Source organism: Brachyistius frenatus, unplaced genomic scaffold (genome assembly GCF_029030835.1).
Source record: "Brachyistius frenatus isolate BFR_SWC_R1_liver_20210118 unplaced genomic scaffold, ASM2903083v1 Contig_30, whole genome shotgun sequence".
NCBI classification, from domain to species: domain Eukaryota; kingdom Metazoa; phylum Chordata; class Actinopteri; family Embiotocidae; genus Brachyistius; species Brachyistius frenatus.
In genome coordinates this window covers 345,512-361,666 of record NW_027210629.1, presented here as the reverse complement: position 1 = coordinate 361,666, position 16,155 = coordinate 345,512, and the positions used below count along the sequence as shown (strand labels likewise).

Below are 16,155 nucleotides of genomic sequence, written 5' to 3'. Positions count from 1 at the left end.
TGCACCCCAAACCAAAATCAAACCTTTAAAATGTACATCAGGGTAAACAGCAGGTGATAATAATTAGCATTCCTGTTTTTTTTTTTTTAAATATACTTCCCTCTGTATAATTCATCAACACGGTTGGCATTGCATATGTGTGGTATAAAAACATGAAAAAAAAAATCACAAAATTACAACCTGCAATGCCGTAATACAGACTCTTCTGTGAGGATGGATGTATATACAGATAGGATATTATATTGTTTTATCAATATACAGCAGATTGTTACATGTAAGTCTAGTATAAAAATAGCATGCATCTCTAAATCACACTGAACAGTCTTTATCTTGCAGAAATGTATAAAAAAAAATAATAAAAAATAAATTAAAAAAAAGAAGAAGAGAAATAGAAGTAAAAGAAAACAAGGTCTTTAAGGATGCACATTTTTATTTATGTGTATCATAAAGCCTGACGCAGACTAATTTGAATTGGTTTCCCTTTTCTATATTCCAGTAAAAAAAAAACAACAACAAAAAACAGTTAAATGTGCTACAACAATAGTGGTTAACTTGGCCTCAGTGTCAGTTAAGTGGTTTTCTATCAGCAACTGTTGCAGTGACAAAACTTCAAATACGCTCAGTGAAAATGAAATTAGCGACTTAATGTGTGGTTGAGTTGAAACGAGCAGAACTGCGGCAACCTAAATCCCCGCGAAACTGGAAGTCCTCCGATTTCACCGGCTTCCCCAGACTCGAGCAGATATTACAAAATGCGTTCAAGGCTCGACGTTGGTTTTAATAAAATAAAGTCATTACAAATCTTATCTACGTGTGCAAAAGGATGAGTGCAAACAGAGCAGAGAGAGGGAGACAAAGTTTTGTTCGATGTATTCAGAGCTTCTGTGGTAAACAGGTGTAAGTCAGCGGTCCATTTCTAGCACTTCTGCTCACATGCACACAAACGCACGACTCACTCAGCCTTTCACTCCCGACACACCAACACTCAACACGCAGCATCAATTGTGCACGAAGGCAAACAACACGAGCATGCAGCAAAGAACAAAGGCACTGACACGCACACGCACGGGTGTGTGTGTGTGTGTGTGTGTGTGTGTGTGTGTGTGTGTGTGTGTGTGTTTGCATTTCTGTATCTTCTTGACGAGTCAGTATTTGGGTAAACTCTCTCTTGCATCCTCCAACTTGGTAAGAACCCACTGAGAACAAAGAGGAATTAAAGTTAGAATGAATTATTATTATTATTATTTTTTTATTTATTATTATTCCAATCACTTCATTAAGACTGCAGGCCCGACAAACAACTTTGACCTGGATGACACCAAGAAACTCATTTGACTGCATGTGCACGGATAAATACGAATAAAAACAAATCATGTATATAAACTGCACATATTGTGAGCTTGTTGCATCTTAGTCCAAATTGCCGACGTACCTTTGCTATCTCCGGAGTTTTGAAGTTTATGATCTTCCCGAACTCCCTGGCGTGGAAAACGGACTTCACTCTCTCCTGCCGTACACAAGAAAAGGTTTAGTGCATCTAATAAAGAAATGTTTAGAACCTGTAATACACATTTACAAATAAAAAAAATAAGTCTCTTAAAGGGAGGGGAGGAGGAGGAGGAGGAGTTGTTTGTGGTTTGGAGGATGATGGTAAGAGTCAGCGTTTGCACCTTGGCCTCAATGCGAAGTCGGCGGTCCTCTACAATCATTGGATCCTTGGTGAACTCGTCGAACAGATACTGCCACTCGCAGATCAGCTGGCCAAATGTGCCCTTGGTCACAAAAAATATTCCCCTGGAAGATAAATCAAACAAAACAAAGTTTGTAAAAGCGACGAATATCTTTGCGGAAGGGACGCACTGGATGGAGGAAGCCTGGCGGTTGGACCGATGGGACAAAAAAGTTGGAAACGACGCGCAGCGCGGGCGGTATTTTAGAGCGGCGGGCGCCGACGTGTCGGAGAACAAGCTTTGGTTAAAGGTTAAAGGAAACGCGTCGCGACTGAAAACGCTGGTTTCACCGGGCAGCTCCGCACAGCGTGTGAATAGAAAACAAGGTTGCGCTTCCATTCAGAAGCAGAAAGATCATTTTTAAGCGCGTGAAACATTACCGACCCCGATACCGTGGCTTATTTCTGAAGGGCGCGCTGTGCGGTCTTTCAAAGAAAATATATAACGTCGACACCCGATTAAAAGAATAAAAATGCCACGGTCCTAACTGAAGATCGTCGCTAAAACGACAGGAGAACAAACGTTAACGCACATCTGCGATTAAAGCTCCGTCTCGGATATGAGAAAGCAGTCGAAAAGCTTCTTTCATACTTGAATTAGACACCACAAGCACTCACCTCTTGGTGATCATGAAGAAGTCCGAGTCGTTGACCTTGGCATGAGCGAAGTATCTGTACTTGGCAAAACGTCCATTCTCAATTTTCTGAAAGAGGAAAGCGAGACGTTATTTAAACAGAGGACGAGATTTGAAACACTCACCGACCGATTGAAATTAAAACGAATGACAAAATGTCTTTGCTGCGCGTAAAGGTGCCTTCCAAACGTTTTCAAACGGCCGCACGCGAAAGTGAACGCGGACGCGCGAACGCGACGGGGACGGGAAAATGTCGTGGAGGAGTGACGGAGGGCGGGAGGGAAATGAAAAACGATGGCGGGTGGATTTTGAAAAGGTGAACATTTTATTGAGAACAAAACGTCAGCGAAGAGTTCGCGGTTGACGAAAGAATTATGGGACGAACGAAAAGAAAATGATTACGAGGATTTGAAAAAAGAAAAGAAAAGGGAAAAAAAAAAAAAGAAAGAATGTTAACGGGAGGACAAGTTTCTTTGGTGCATTGTGAGAAAATAGAAAAGAGTATGCAGAAGTGACGGGGTTAAATAATAAAAGACAAAGACTCTCAAAAGAACAAACAAAAGTAAAATACATAAAAACATATTCTCAAAAGCTTCTTTTTTTTGGGGGGGGGGTACTTCGATTTTTCTACAACTTCTAACTGAAACAGCAAAGCAGAAAAAACTACCAGCGCAAATCACCAACGCTCCACTACGGGTGGCACTACGAGTGGCACTACGGGTGTCACTACGAGTGGCACTACGGGTGTCACTACGGGTGGCACTACGGGTGTCACTACGGGTGTCACTACGGGTGGCACTACGGGTGTCACTACGAGTGTCACTACGGGTGGCACTACGGGTGGCACTACGAGTGTCACTACGGGTGTCACTACGAGTGGCACTACGGGTGGCACTACGGGTGTCACTACGGGTGGCACTACGACGCCACGCCAGCTCGCGGCTGTTACGCGTCCTCATCCTCCGAGCCGCTGCTGCTCCATTCGCTGCGGGCCGAGCGCCTCTGCGGACGTGACAAGAGAGAAGGGTGGAGAGTCAGAGCAGGCAGAAGCGGATGGAGACGCCCGTCCGCGGAGGCTCGGAGGTCGGCCGCGGCTCGACTTTTGTCTAAACTACATCTTCATTTTTTTTTTTAACCTCGCCCGGCTTCGTCAGCCAACCGGAGCACTCGGTTAGTTTCCTTTAAAAGTTACTCCGACCTGCTCGTTTGAACCTCTAAACGTGAAGTAAACAAAGATACATCCGACCTAAAAAAAAAAAAAAAAAAAAAAAAAATCACAATATGGGCGTTTGCTCCCGTCCATCTGCCACGGCGTCAAGTTCACTAGCTCCAGGGACGATGTACGCCGAGGCCTTTTCGGCCAGCCGAAAACAAAACGCGAAACACGAGCCTGAAGTGTAGCGTCTGCTGCGGTTTATAGCCGCGTATTTCTTTTCCTCTCGTTATTCTATTTTGGCCGACAGGGACACATCTGATACTAACACACTAATTAACGTGAAACGAACCTAGATCTGAAGCCGGTGCGACGGACGGGGTGACAGATTGAAGGGAAAATGGGAATAAAGGTGAGAAACGGAAGCATGCAGATGCTTCTACACAGAGAGTGAAGGGTCACTGGATGGTTTGATGACGATGATGTGACTCATACGGGACATTCTTCCCGGTGAACAGATCTGAAAACTCTGGAAGATTTTTCTTCTTTGTTTTTGTGTTTTTTTTCTTTCTTAAAAAAAAAAAAAAAAAAAAAAATCACAATGATTTCTGAAGTTTCACTGGAGTCCAATACCTTTAATTTGTCACCTGTCTGGGAAAAAAAAAAAGAAAAAATCCAAACAAAGGATCTTTACTACGAGCGTTGCTCGGACCTGAGACTCGCGAGCAGAACCTTCAACCCACTCCGTCCAGCACAGCTGCTGACGTCGCGGCGAAAGAAAAGCTTCAGCGGATGGAAACGCGAGGCTAAAATCTACGAGGAGCCCCTCCCGCTGACACGCGCAGGCTCTGAAGCGCTCTTAAAATGTGCCGATCCTCACGCGTTCAGACAAATGGATGCTGCGGTTTGTAAGCAAAGGCTTCGGCAATTGACAGATCGTGTTCCGGTTTTGAAGTGAAAAGGAGTAAATACGAACGTGTTTTCTTCTCTTCTTGATGAAAGACCTCCCCCCCTTCCCTCCCTCCCTCCTCTTCCTTTCTAAAAGCTTCAGCTTGTAATTCCCGAAGCAGCTCACGGTGGATTTTTCAGGTCTGCTTCAGATCATTGTCCCGTTACGGGCTGTTACGGTCAACTTCTTTTCAGTTTCACTTTCTTGACTGAATATGATGATTTTTTTTTTTTTTTTTTTTTTTTTACTGGAATCTATTGTTCCCTGTGCCGTGTGCGATGTTTGCTGTGACGCTGCCACATAGCCTTGAAGTACACAACTTCCACCCGCTGACTGTTCTTGTTCTTTTCATTAAATACTGCTTGTTTTTTCTTCTTTTTAACATACCTTCGGTGATTTCAATTGTAATTCCGTATGTCCGCGGCACTTGTTTCCAAAGCGAGTCTGGCTTATCCAGATGTTGCTTAGAATACTGCTGACAGTGCTTTTTGTGATGAGGTTTTGGATGTAGGAAGGTGCTCCTATTTAATGCTTGCTTGCTGCCGGGGTTGGATTTACTTCTTCTCACTTCAAAAATCAACAAAGTAAGTCATTTGCCCAGAGGTGTCCAAACATTCGCGGAGAACTGTATAATCATGTACGCTAAAACCCTGAGGAAAGCACTTCCATCCGGATGTAGCAGAATCCAACCCCCCCTCCCCCCATCCACCCTCCTCCCACCCCACCACACACACACACACACACACACACACACACACAAAAATGCAACACATCAGAAGGCACTAAACTAATCATGATATTTGAGTAATAGTCTGGATCATAAGCAGTGAGGGAGCCATACCGCACACTAGCTGCTTGAATTCATCACTTAGAATTGAGCCGATTTGCTTTCTCGGGATCTCGGGAAAAGCCAAGAAAATCACTCAAATAAGTAAAAGGGCGCTTGAAGATAATTATAATATGGCGAAGTAAAGGAAGAATCGTTTTAATTCAATGGCATTAAACTACAATTGTGAAATAGTTTTCCCATCTCAGTTAAAAGAAGACAATTAACCAGCTGCTATTTTCCCTGGTTTGACCGTAGACCAAATGATGAAGAAGAGATTTCTGTCCTACCTGGAGCATCGCACTCCCGATGCCCTCCCTCTCCTTATATGGTCGTATGACACCGTCCTCGTGTATGAAACGAGGGGGACGTAGAGATTGAACATCCTGTGACGTCTCCGCTGCCCTAAAACACAGGAAGAAACGCAAATGCAGTTTGAGACGCCGTGCGAACGGCTCTGTGCTGCATCAACACATTCACATTCACATGAACATACGGCCGCAGACATAAAGAGCCTCCGTGACGGCGTAACGCCCGGCTGTCATAAGAAGCTCGTTATTCCACCACAGATCCAGATATGCTGTATCTAAAAATCAGCAAATCAAAATGCAACGAATGGCTGCATACACTTTCAATTATAAATGCCATTTATCTGCACGGACACGGTTGTGTCAACACATCATCACATACTACAAACACTAAATAAGCAAACCTCTTGATCCCTTGGAAGGTAGTGCTGGCCATGTCAATAATGCCTCCTGTGGGTCTGGCTACTGCACCAACCAAACCTTTGCCAACACCTTTAAAGAAGCCTGCTGCACCCTCTTTCTGGGCTCCTGCAAAATAACACAGCATCTCATTTATGGGAGTTGATCTGAAGATTTTTGTAGCCAGCTCACTGTTCCTTGAATTGGAAAGAATTCACAGTCATTGGAGAGACAGTTATTTGCTTTTTTTAATTTAAATTTTTTTTTTTTTTTATAAATGACATTTTACACCGTGATTTGATTGCAGCCATACATTTTCATAGGTAGTCGGGACTCAACGTACCTTTAATAGGTTTGGTAACAATTCCTGTGATCCCACTGACAAATCCCTGAAAAAACAAAGTAAACAAGGCAGTATTACCACATAAATTATTCATTATGGTAGAATTCCCAGCAGGGCACCCTCTTTCCTTCAGGCCAGTTTATTGTTGCTAGTTTTATCAAATCATACAGCCTTCTTCTGCTAATAAACACAAACAGGAGTAATAATAAACAGTGCAAAACAATAAATGTTTTACGTACGGACACCAGTCCTTTTCCACCCCTGGTCAGCCCCTCTCTCAGACCACTGGGTTGTTTGTTCATAGCTTCCCGTCTCTTCTGCTGGTATTCCTCATCCATGGTTATTGCAGCGACCCCCTTTGCCATGGCACCTGTTATCCTGGAGGCTGCACCTGCTATACCCCCTGTACAACACACATGAATCTTTACAGGGGACTATATTGCATGAAATATATATTTGCTGTTACGCCACGTTTTCGTCATACTGGAATTTCTAAAACTACCATTTTCCAACTTGTAAACAGTGTTCACATCAAAATCTAAATCATATTTACTACTGGGAAGGTCCAATTGGTGGACTTGGTGATAACATTTTTTTTTTTTTTTTTTTTTAAATGTCAGACTTGCCAGCCAAAGCCAGTAATCATGGACGTTTGACACCAGCCAGAGTCTGCTGTTAAGGTAATGAAATACAATATACTGCACAGTAGCACTATACTGAACAAGCAGGGTGTTTTTTATCATCCTCAAACATCCATCTCTGCAGTAAAACAACTGTCGCTCACGCTTTAAACGTTGTCAAATTAAGCGTCTGTATAATAGCTACGCACTCGTCTTATTCAGGTATTATAGACAGCAGGCGCACTGACCAAGGCAGAGCCATGCACATACGTTTAAAATGACAGCTGAAAAGACATTACATTTTCAGACTATGTGAATTCCTTGCAACATTACAAATGTTGATGCTTATTTAGCAAAGGATTTTGTTGCTTCTGAGCTCGGGTCTTTTTCAAGGGAGATTAGTCCCTTTGAATTCCCCTGAAATTGTACTTACCTACAGCTCCTCCCACCAGAGCCTTCACCCCAAGAGCCATTCCTTCAACAAACTCCTCTGGGCCCTGGATGGCTCCCTGAAAAGGCCCAGATAACAATGAAACAGGCAGACACGGAGAGACTGTCTAAGCTGATGGCGTAACCAGAAGCCATATTGAAAATGTTAACCTGAACTGACTGATGATATTTTGATAGATGACACATCCTTAAACACATTGTAAATTAAAGGGTCATGTCAATGAAATACAAGCACTAAATTTGAAATGCCCGAAGACTGTCACATTATTTTACTGGTCCGTATTACTTGTATTACATTCCTACCTGATAGGGCTCATAGAAGAAAGCCTCCACCCCTTCTGACAATCCTCTGATCAGCCCGAAGGGATTTCCAAGCACATCCAGGCCCAGTACAAGCACATACATCTGTCTGATAGCCTGAAATATACATAGAACGAAACAACGCTTAGATTGATGTCTTTTTTTTTTTTTTACATTGTTTCATTGTTACTGCACGATAGGGAAACACAAATCATTTAAAAAAAAAAAAAAAAAAAGACAACACAAAAGGCCACTAATGTGGTTCTAGGTTACTACAGCACCGTCATTGTGCATGTGTGTGTTACCTGCTTGGAATAATGTCTGATGACCTCCCCTTGCAGCTGCTGAGTGGTATAAAACTGGAAGGTCAACTCAAAGAAGGCCAGTCTGAAACAAACAACAGAATCAGTGAAGTAGCAGGGATCTTTTGAACCAACACATAAATAAATGGATGCTATTATTTGTTGTCTATTTGGGTATTGTTGTGCACTCCTACTTGAAAACAACATCCTGCACATCAGTGAGAGTTGCTCCGATACTCTTCAGCAACAGGTTGAGGGACTGGACGGGGATGAGTTCTTTGTCTCTCTTCTCCTTCAAGCCATCTTCTCCTCCCGTGCTCAGAGACACACTCAGGTGCAGCTACAAACACACAAACATGTTTTAAAACTCACGTGACAAATATGTGCTGTAGATGTGCTGTTTCATGCAAAAAGGGGTTGATGTTGTTTTATCTGTGCTTTTTTTTGTTTCAGGGAAGGTCAAATTTTCTAATCACGGAAGGTGTTGATGGAGGAGACAATGTTTTGATCAGTGAAGACATTTCTTATGTTTGATTATCATTGCATTCACAAACCTTAATGGGGGAAATGTGGAAGTACTCGTAGAGGCTGATAGGAGACGTGTCAGCAGCAGAGGCGTGGTTTAGTTCTGTCTTTATATACTCGATGTCCTTCTCAAACAGTTCCACCTAAGACAAGCACATGGAGGTACAGGCACGACTGTTGAGTTGATAGAAATGATAGAAAATACAGAGTATGACAACTTTGTGTCAAAGCGTGTCACTGACCTTCTGCTCTGAGGTCATGATGCTGGCGTTCTCAGTGGTGAACAGGTCCAGGATGGCGTACAGGAAGCCCAGATCGAGCTTCAGATCCATCTCTTGAATCAACACTTTAAAGTACCTGCGGTGAATAGACATTTCAATCAGCCTTCTGGAGCAAAACTGAAAAATCATTAAAGGAATTATAGTAAAGACAGTACACAGAGTTAGACAGGAGCAGATCTGGAGAAGGCAAATATTATCAAACTAAATAAAATTATAATCCTGCCTTCTTCAGACAGTAAACAATGAATATCACATGGAAAAGTAGCAACTAAATTTCCCCACTGTGGCATTAATAAAGTCCAAGTCAAGTCATTAGATGGAAACAGATGAGGAAGAAGAGAGAAAAACAACATTTACTTGATGCGAGAGATATCAGAGTGCCCTGCTGTTCTGGTAACAATGCTGATATCAGTCAGAGGTTTGGGTTCTGTAAGAAAAAGGAACATAATATATTACTATATACCTCTAAACTGCAAATAAACCACAAATTATGGGAAATGAAAGAAAACATGGAAGGTGGATTAACAGACCTGAGTCCATGGTGATCGACTTTGGCAGTTTCACGGGGCAAAAAACGTAGGGGAAGATGGACCCTGGCAGCTGATTCTGGATCTTTAGGAGGAAAGGATGTATAAAACTAGTGTATAGATAAAAAGGAGCTAAGAACTCAAAATGAACGAAAATGCCTGTTTGGCTCACTTGTAAAACAATTGGATGGATGGATGTGAGATTTAAAAAAAAAAAAATTAGAATTAGAATTCAGAAAAATATGTTTCAACTTTAAACTGCACTTCTCTTCACCTGTATGCGGTGGATCTGGACACGGTAGGCGCTCTGTCGTGGTGAGACGCTGTACTCCACCTTCACCCCCGGCAGGGAGTGCCTCCTGAGAGGAGCTTCGCACGGCTGCAGCGTCCGCATATCCGAGCCATTGGGAGTAAAGGACACCTGGGAGACAATCACACACACCACAAAATACAACAATCAATTAAAGTCCGTTTAAAAACGAGTCTACAACCAACATGGCTGACATTAAACTGACAGCATTCATTTGTACCATTTTCAAATGTTGGATGAAATTAGGAACATTGAATATAGAATATTTAGACTGTAACCTGGAAGCTGTGTTCCAGGTCGACAATAGCATTGTCTACGGGCCCAGATTCAATGTACTCTTTGAATTTCTTCTCCAACATCTCCGCATCTTTAGTGCTCATGGTCTTCCATCGACTCTTCTTCTTTGTTTCCCAAACCACACTGGAGCTAAGACAAGAAAAGAGAAACAAGGGAATGTTTAATTCAAGACTACATGATTCAAAGGTAGAAAGTTCAAAAAGTTCTACAAACATTTAACACAGCATTGTCCTACTATAATTGGATCTTCTAATTATCTGACCTGAAGTTCTAATTTTGTTCCACCTGTACATCATATTAACTATATTTTTGCCGGAACACAAACAGAAACTGCTGCTGTGGTCAATTTCAGTGTGAGTCTGATGCTGAGCTGAGGGATGCTGTGTCGGGAGACAACACATTCAGTGGCACAATAACTAGGCTGTTTAAAACCGAGATCACCCAGCAAGCGCTACAACAAATCAATTCCTGAGGCGGTATGTTTTCTTAAATGACTATCTCAGCTGCAAATTACAGTTGTAATTTACTGTTTACAAAGCACACACACAATGGAACAGCACCTTGTGATCCCGATAAAGGAAATCTCTTGGCCGCTGCTGTTGTTGACCAGAGACACGCCAACGTTCTGTAGCGACAGGATGATTTCCTGTTCAGCCAGCTGCGCCTTCTCGTTTTCACACAGCAGCTTGTAGATCCGCTGATCCTCAGTGAACAGCACGATGCGCTGAAGACCTTTGAATTGGCAACAAACAAAAATCCCACTGTTTTATTCCCAAAAGTAAACTCTCTCCCAGCCCACCCTTCAGGGAGGTCAGAAAGCAACATCAGTTAGAGCACTGTGCCCAAACAGTTGGTAACAATTCAGTCATTCATTATTTAATAAATCAAAGATGAACACAAGCGCAGGCCGCCTTCCTGTCTTTATGTTGTTAACTGTATTCTTTCACAATTCAAAAAAGTATGGCAACATTTATGTACTGACAGTAAATTATGAAGATCATTCAAGTGAATATAAAATTCATTTCAAGATCTTTGTACTTTACCTTCATAAAAGGAAGTCACAAAGAGTTTTCCCTCATTGTTAATATCCACACACAGGTCCTAAAAGATGGAAGACAATCAACATACTGTTTAAACAACATCTGAGTATTTCATGAAAAATGTAACATACTGTATCTGTTGACAGCTAAACGCTGGTTAAACTGTATCTAGCCTTAACTTTGTCCTAGAGAATTACTATTCAGTTTTGCATTAGGCAGAAAAAAGTATGAATTAGACCCATTGTATTTCAATAGTTTTTTTGTTTTGTTTAATTGCACCATACCATCGCCACCACGTTTACAGTTTGACATTGAATTAGCTACAGTGATGCTACTTTGCTGGCCTGACTTTAAAGAAAAAATATATATATCAAATATATTTTAAAAGTATTAAATTATGTTACTTTAATTGCCATAGGGTTTCTAATACCCAAAAGACAACATGAATTTCAGTCAATTCAATCCTCAAGGGAAGTGTATTTATTAAATGAGCTCATTACTATCACTCGCTTTAGTTAACAGCACAGCCTTTTATGGAAATCCCTATGTGTGAATTTTTCATTGCAAATACTTGAGTGAAACTAAACTAATCTGCATTTCCCGATGGAGAGGTCTATGTGTGAGCTAATAAATATTGCTTTGAGGTCTTTTGAGAAAAATGAAAAATGTATAAGCATCACTGCGTACCTCCTCACTCCTCAGCTTCCCACTGTAAGTGCTACACTTCCAGCAAAGCTCTCGAGACCCGGTGGGCTCAGTCCAGGTGTAGTGCACAGCTTTCCCAGCCTCCAGATCCTTCTTCTCCGTCTCCTTCTGAGAGCTGCATGCACACAAAACCCGCCCAGACACACACACTGCATACATCAGTAACTACGAAAAATGAAAAAATATTCCACTTATTCGAGATGAAAGATGAACAATGAAAGATGACAGTACAGTGTAACAGTGAAACGGAGCCCATCCACCAAAAATCTACCACCATGCCAACAGTCCAATCCTAAGGACCCAGAGTACATAAGCAGTTCAACAGACAGAAATACGACGGTACACTGGCCAATCACCCAAAGGTCCTCAATATCTCTCCTATAAAGATAAGGTGTAAAAAATGTATGTTCACACTCGTTCTGATCACAACTCGGACGAAACAGAGCAGACATAAGAAAATTAAATAAAGAATAGAAGAAGTAGGGAAGCCACGACCCACGGATGGAGGTACAAAGTAAGTGAATACGATTTGAAGCAACAGAACTACTGGAAGCAGTTGGAGGCGTGATTCCTTTGGCAGAATCCCATTCAGTCAGCAGCATTCAAAACTACTATTTCTACAAGTAAAGATGATCACGGAGATCAAAGGACTACAGAATAAATAGCTTCAGATGTCTAACCTGCTCCTCTTACTTTAACACAGTGATCATTAAACATTTTAGATCAGTGTGAATTTCCAGCAGATCAATAAAAAAAAAAGATAAGTGGGCAATAAAGTAGGTCCTTTATGAATTAATAATTTAGTTACAGTGTCACAAAGTGGATGTCGTTGTCTTAAATACCGAAACATAGAGTATTAGTAAAGTATAAGTTGTAATGACACACATACTGCAAATAAATGTCAATAGTTCCATACTACATAATGATGTGATTTCAATTTCGACAAAGGAGCAGATTACACAGACAAACCAGAGTTGTGAGTTGAAGCAGTCTTCGTCCGCTTATCTTTACCTGCACTCTTCACCTGACCACACTCTGCTCTCAAATGTTTTGTCACAAAGCGCCTGTGACATTAGCCTTTTAACATTACACTAATGCATATGTAAGTGCTGCATCATTTGTGTATTTCTTCCCTGACCTGCTTCGTAAATTGTTAAACAGTATTTGGATTTGGTTTGATCTTTAAAAGAGGTGTCCCCCTTGGCCCCACTTTCATTATGCATAAGCGAACCGTTACACAAGATATCTAAAGCTTACGTGTCACACACGATTCTTAATAACTGTTAATTTACTGTTGTGTATGTTTACTAGATTAATTACTTCCTATTTATTACAGGGAATAATGTTGTGTCTTTTACTGTTGATGACAATGACAGTTTTCTTTGTGAATAGTTTCCTTTTACTTTACTGATTGTTTTTTCTCAGCAGCGTTGGTCTAATTATCATCAATAGTGTTTAAAGTTAAACAACTGTCTACAGTAAAAAAAAAACAACAACAACTTCAAAGCCTGACTTCCACCTTTCAGCTGTTACATGGTGAAGGCAGAATACAGAGTTACGTTCCCATATACTGTATGTATATTTTTTATAGCGCTCAATATTTTTACTTAACGAAGGAGAAAGCTGGCATCTCTGCTGCTTTGCTTTCAGACTTTTCTCAACATGTGTAAATCATCTGGCTCCAGCAGAAACTACAACAGCAATAAACAACTTAATGCAGCACTTCAGAGTCATGTGTTTCTCATTTCTCCATTTGTTATTGGTCATCTTTTGTCTATCTTGAGTTCAGAGTGTGTCAGAAGAGTTTCCCCTTTTATATTTTTCTACCTGTCCTCCTCCACTGAGAAGGAGAGGTCGAGCAGCTCGTCAGCCACCCACGAGGATTCTGTCCGGAAGCTGAATGACCCACAACACACAAACATAAATCACTATCAGCAATAACAAACACTGTTGGTTATTATTAACTTCACTGTTTAAGGCTGCTGCAACAGGAGAATAGTACCGTTATTCAACACTCATGCAACATTCATCAATGAAATGCAAACATGAATGTCGTGCATGAAGAAATCCAACTTTGCTGGTAAAATTAAAACCTGCTGTAGAGTAACATGAAAAGACTTCAATCAGAAACAACAACTGCGAGAAGACAGAAATAAAACAGAAAAGCTAAAATGAACATATACAGAAGCTGAGTAAAAAAGGTTTGGCACAACTGGCAAAACATCCTATTTAGATTTTTGAGAGATCTTCTTTTTACACTTGATAGTGCACTGCTTCCTCCTAAGGTGAATACGGTGCATCCACAACATCGTTCAAATAAAACTGAGCACTTTGAAAGGACGTATACAGACAACACCTGCAACAAAGAATTACTACAATATATTGTATATATAATACTGTAATTTCCCTCTAACTGTCTCTCTTGTGTTCTCTCACCTCTGATGGAACTGAAGGGTCTGGTCTTTGGTGTGGTTGATGATGAGGAAGGGGGCCGCACCGTTGTGGTACTCGGAGAATCGGATTGTGGCTGCGTGATCTGACAGGTTTACGTCTACAATCATCCCACCCACCTGCGAAAAAAACACAAACAACAGTGTGGGCGCTGTACAGGGCTTATTAAATGCTCTGCCAGGCGATGTGATCAGATCTTAGCAGGACTAGACATTATCAGCTCTCAAAGCAATGGAAACCAGGTCTTAATACATCACATCCTGTAAAAAAAAAAAAAAAAAAAGATATACCATGCACACACAAACATTATTCCTGTGTTTGCGTCTACTTACAGAGTTGTCCAGATGCAGCAAAAGGCGGTTCTCTGGTCGAGTGAAGTCAATGGTCAGAGGAGGCGATAAACAACCTTCTGCTTTGATCTTTAGGCGCTTGGTGTCGTTTTCAGGCCAGAAGGGAATGGCCGACTAAATGTAGGAAAAAAATACCATCAATAATCTGCTGAGGGATTCCTGTAAAAATGTTTTACATTAAGTCATTTAGTATTCTGAAACCCCAAACCTTCAAAAGGTTAGATAGTATTTAATAACCACAGGCAGCAAAATATCATACAAATCAATCCTCATCCACTTTGACTACTCGCATCACGTACATTCAGAGAGCTATCATCCTGTGTCTTTAATCTCCTGTACACCTGCTAATCCAATAGACACTTGTACTTGACATTAACAATTGTCAAATCTATAGGACATGACCACTTGTCATATCGATCTACTGTGTGTAATCATTAGTTGAATGTGTCCAGCGTTAATGTCCAATATACTCAAATTCACTGGGTGTAAAAGTTGCAGTATACAAAATAAAATAATATTTGGTTTTGGTTCTGACCTCCTCTGGTTGTGCCTCAGTCCAGTTATCTTGCCCCTCCTCGCATATGAAAACACTGTGCTGGGTTCTGTTGACCAGCATGTAAAAGGGCACAAAGGTCACGATGCGGGTCAGACTGAAACTGCTCGTATCGATCTTCACTCCAACCTGAGGACAGATAAAAATCACACAAATACAAAACATGACAATCATGTACTTCCTCAATAGCAAAACCACAAAAAAGTCCTTTAAAATGCCATCCAGTATGTGTAGCACTTTAGATTTAAAAAAAAAATGTATGTCTGACTGTCAGCATCTGTGCCAAAATCTTACCAGATAATCTTTGTATCTGCCTTTACATTTCACGTCTCCATGGCTACCGACTGTGTCCAGAGAAAAATCATCGGATAGTTCACTGTCCGAGATCATAAGACGGACCTGAGGGAAGAAAACTCAGTAAGAAATGACAGGTAGAACTGAAGTGAGTGCTTTAAGCAAGCCTCCGTATTCACGTGTAAACTGAAGAAACAGTGGCTTCAAGTTGGCTTCAGTGCTATATTTCAGTTCATGTATTTCTTTTGATAGATTTTGCCTGGTTGATTTAGTTGAAAAATCTGACAAATGATTTCTTCAGTAATTGAAAAACATGACTACATGTATACATTATTTCATTCTAACTATATAAGATTAACCTAATTAAAAATTAAGAAAAGCAGTGCCAGTTTCACAACTGAGGGGCAAATTCTGTCAGAAAACAACAGATAAAGAAACATCTTGAAAATGTAGTTAAAAAGTTAAACAGTCCTCTTCCCTACCTTATTGTTTCGCAGGAAGTAGCGAGGCTTGAAGGAGAAGAGCAGGGGCATGTCATAGTCCAGGGGGTGTTTACGGTGGATATCGTCAGCCTTGTACTGCAGCAGTCGGCCAGTCTTGTTCACCATCCAGTACGGTGAGTGGATCGCAATCACCGTCTGTCCTAGATCATACTTAACATGGATTGCTATATCCAACTCAGCCCTCTTCCTCTGCGTCCCTTCTCTGTTGTCTTCGTCATCCTCTCGCAGAGATTTGAACACAATGAAAGTGATCTCTTCCTGGTCACTCTGGAGACTGTACAACAGGATAATTTGATGATTCCAGT

The 16,155-nt window shown here is 41.2% G+C and overlaps 1 protein-coding gene across 4 annotated transcripts in view; it reads right to left on the bottom strand.

Annotated features, from left to right (window-relative positions):
- Positions 1–366: 366 nt before the first annotated feature.
- vps13a (vacuolar protein sorting 13 homolog A) overlaps positions 367–16,155 on the bottom strand; it is a 40,063-nt gene continuing 24,274 nt past the window's right edge. For 2 of the 4 annotated variants that reach the window (XM_069699400.1, XM_069699402.1), the window contains 27 exons: positions 15,830–16,124; positions 15,348–15,452; positions 15,036–15,182; positions 14,483–14,614; positions 14,136–14,269; positions 13,527–13,595; positions 11,682–11,814; positions 10,998–11,055; positions 10,515–10,686; positions 9,936–10,083; positions 9,622–9,768; positions 9,351–9,432; positions 9,178–9,247; positions 8,782–8,896; positions 8,569–8,682; positions 8,209–8,354; positions 8,018–8,099; positions 7,716–7,829; positions 7,396–7,471; positions 6,582–6,745; positions 6,343–6,388; positions 6,005–6,128; positions 5,583–5,697; positions 2,348–2,433; positions 1,671–1,794; positions 1,433–1,507; positions 367–1,196 (listed from right to left, as the gene is read on the bottom strand). In XM_069699400.1, coding sequence (XP_069555501.1) covers positions 1,146–1,196; positions 1,433–1,507; positions 1,671–1,794; positions 2,348–2,433; positions 5,583–5,697; positions 6,005–6,128; positions 6,343–6,388; positions 6,582–6,745; positions 7,396–7,471; positions 7,716–7,829; positions 8,018–8,099; positions 8,209–8,354; positions 8,569–8,682; positions 8,782–8,896; positions 9,178–9,247; positions 9,351–9,432; positions 9,622–9,768; positions 9,936–10,083; positions 10,515–10,686; positions 10,998–11,055; positions 11,682–11,814; positions 13,527–13,595; positions 14,136–14,269; positions 14,483–14,614; positions 15,036–15,182; positions 15,348–15,452; positions 15,830–16,124 — 3,124 coding nt within the window. In that variant the 3' untranslated portion in view covers positions 367–1,145. The remainder of the gene's footprint in view (positions 1,197–1,432; positions 1,508–1,670; positions 1,795–2,347; positions 2,434–5,582; positions 5,698–6,004; positions 6,129–6,342; positions 6,389–6,581; positions 6,746–7,395; positions 7,472–7,715; positions 7,830–8,017; positions 8,100–8,208; positions 8,355–8,568; positions 8,683–8,781; positions 8,897–9,177; positions 9,248–9,350; positions 9,433–9,621; positions 9,769–9,935; positions 10,084–10,514; positions 10,687–10,997; positions 11,056–11,681; positions 11,815–13,526; positions 13,596–14,135; positions 14,270–14,482; positions 14,615–15,035; positions 15,183–15,347; positions 15,453–15,829; positions 16,125–16,155) is intronic. The other 2 variants (XM_069699401.1, XM_069699404.1) reach the window with 1 other exon arrangement.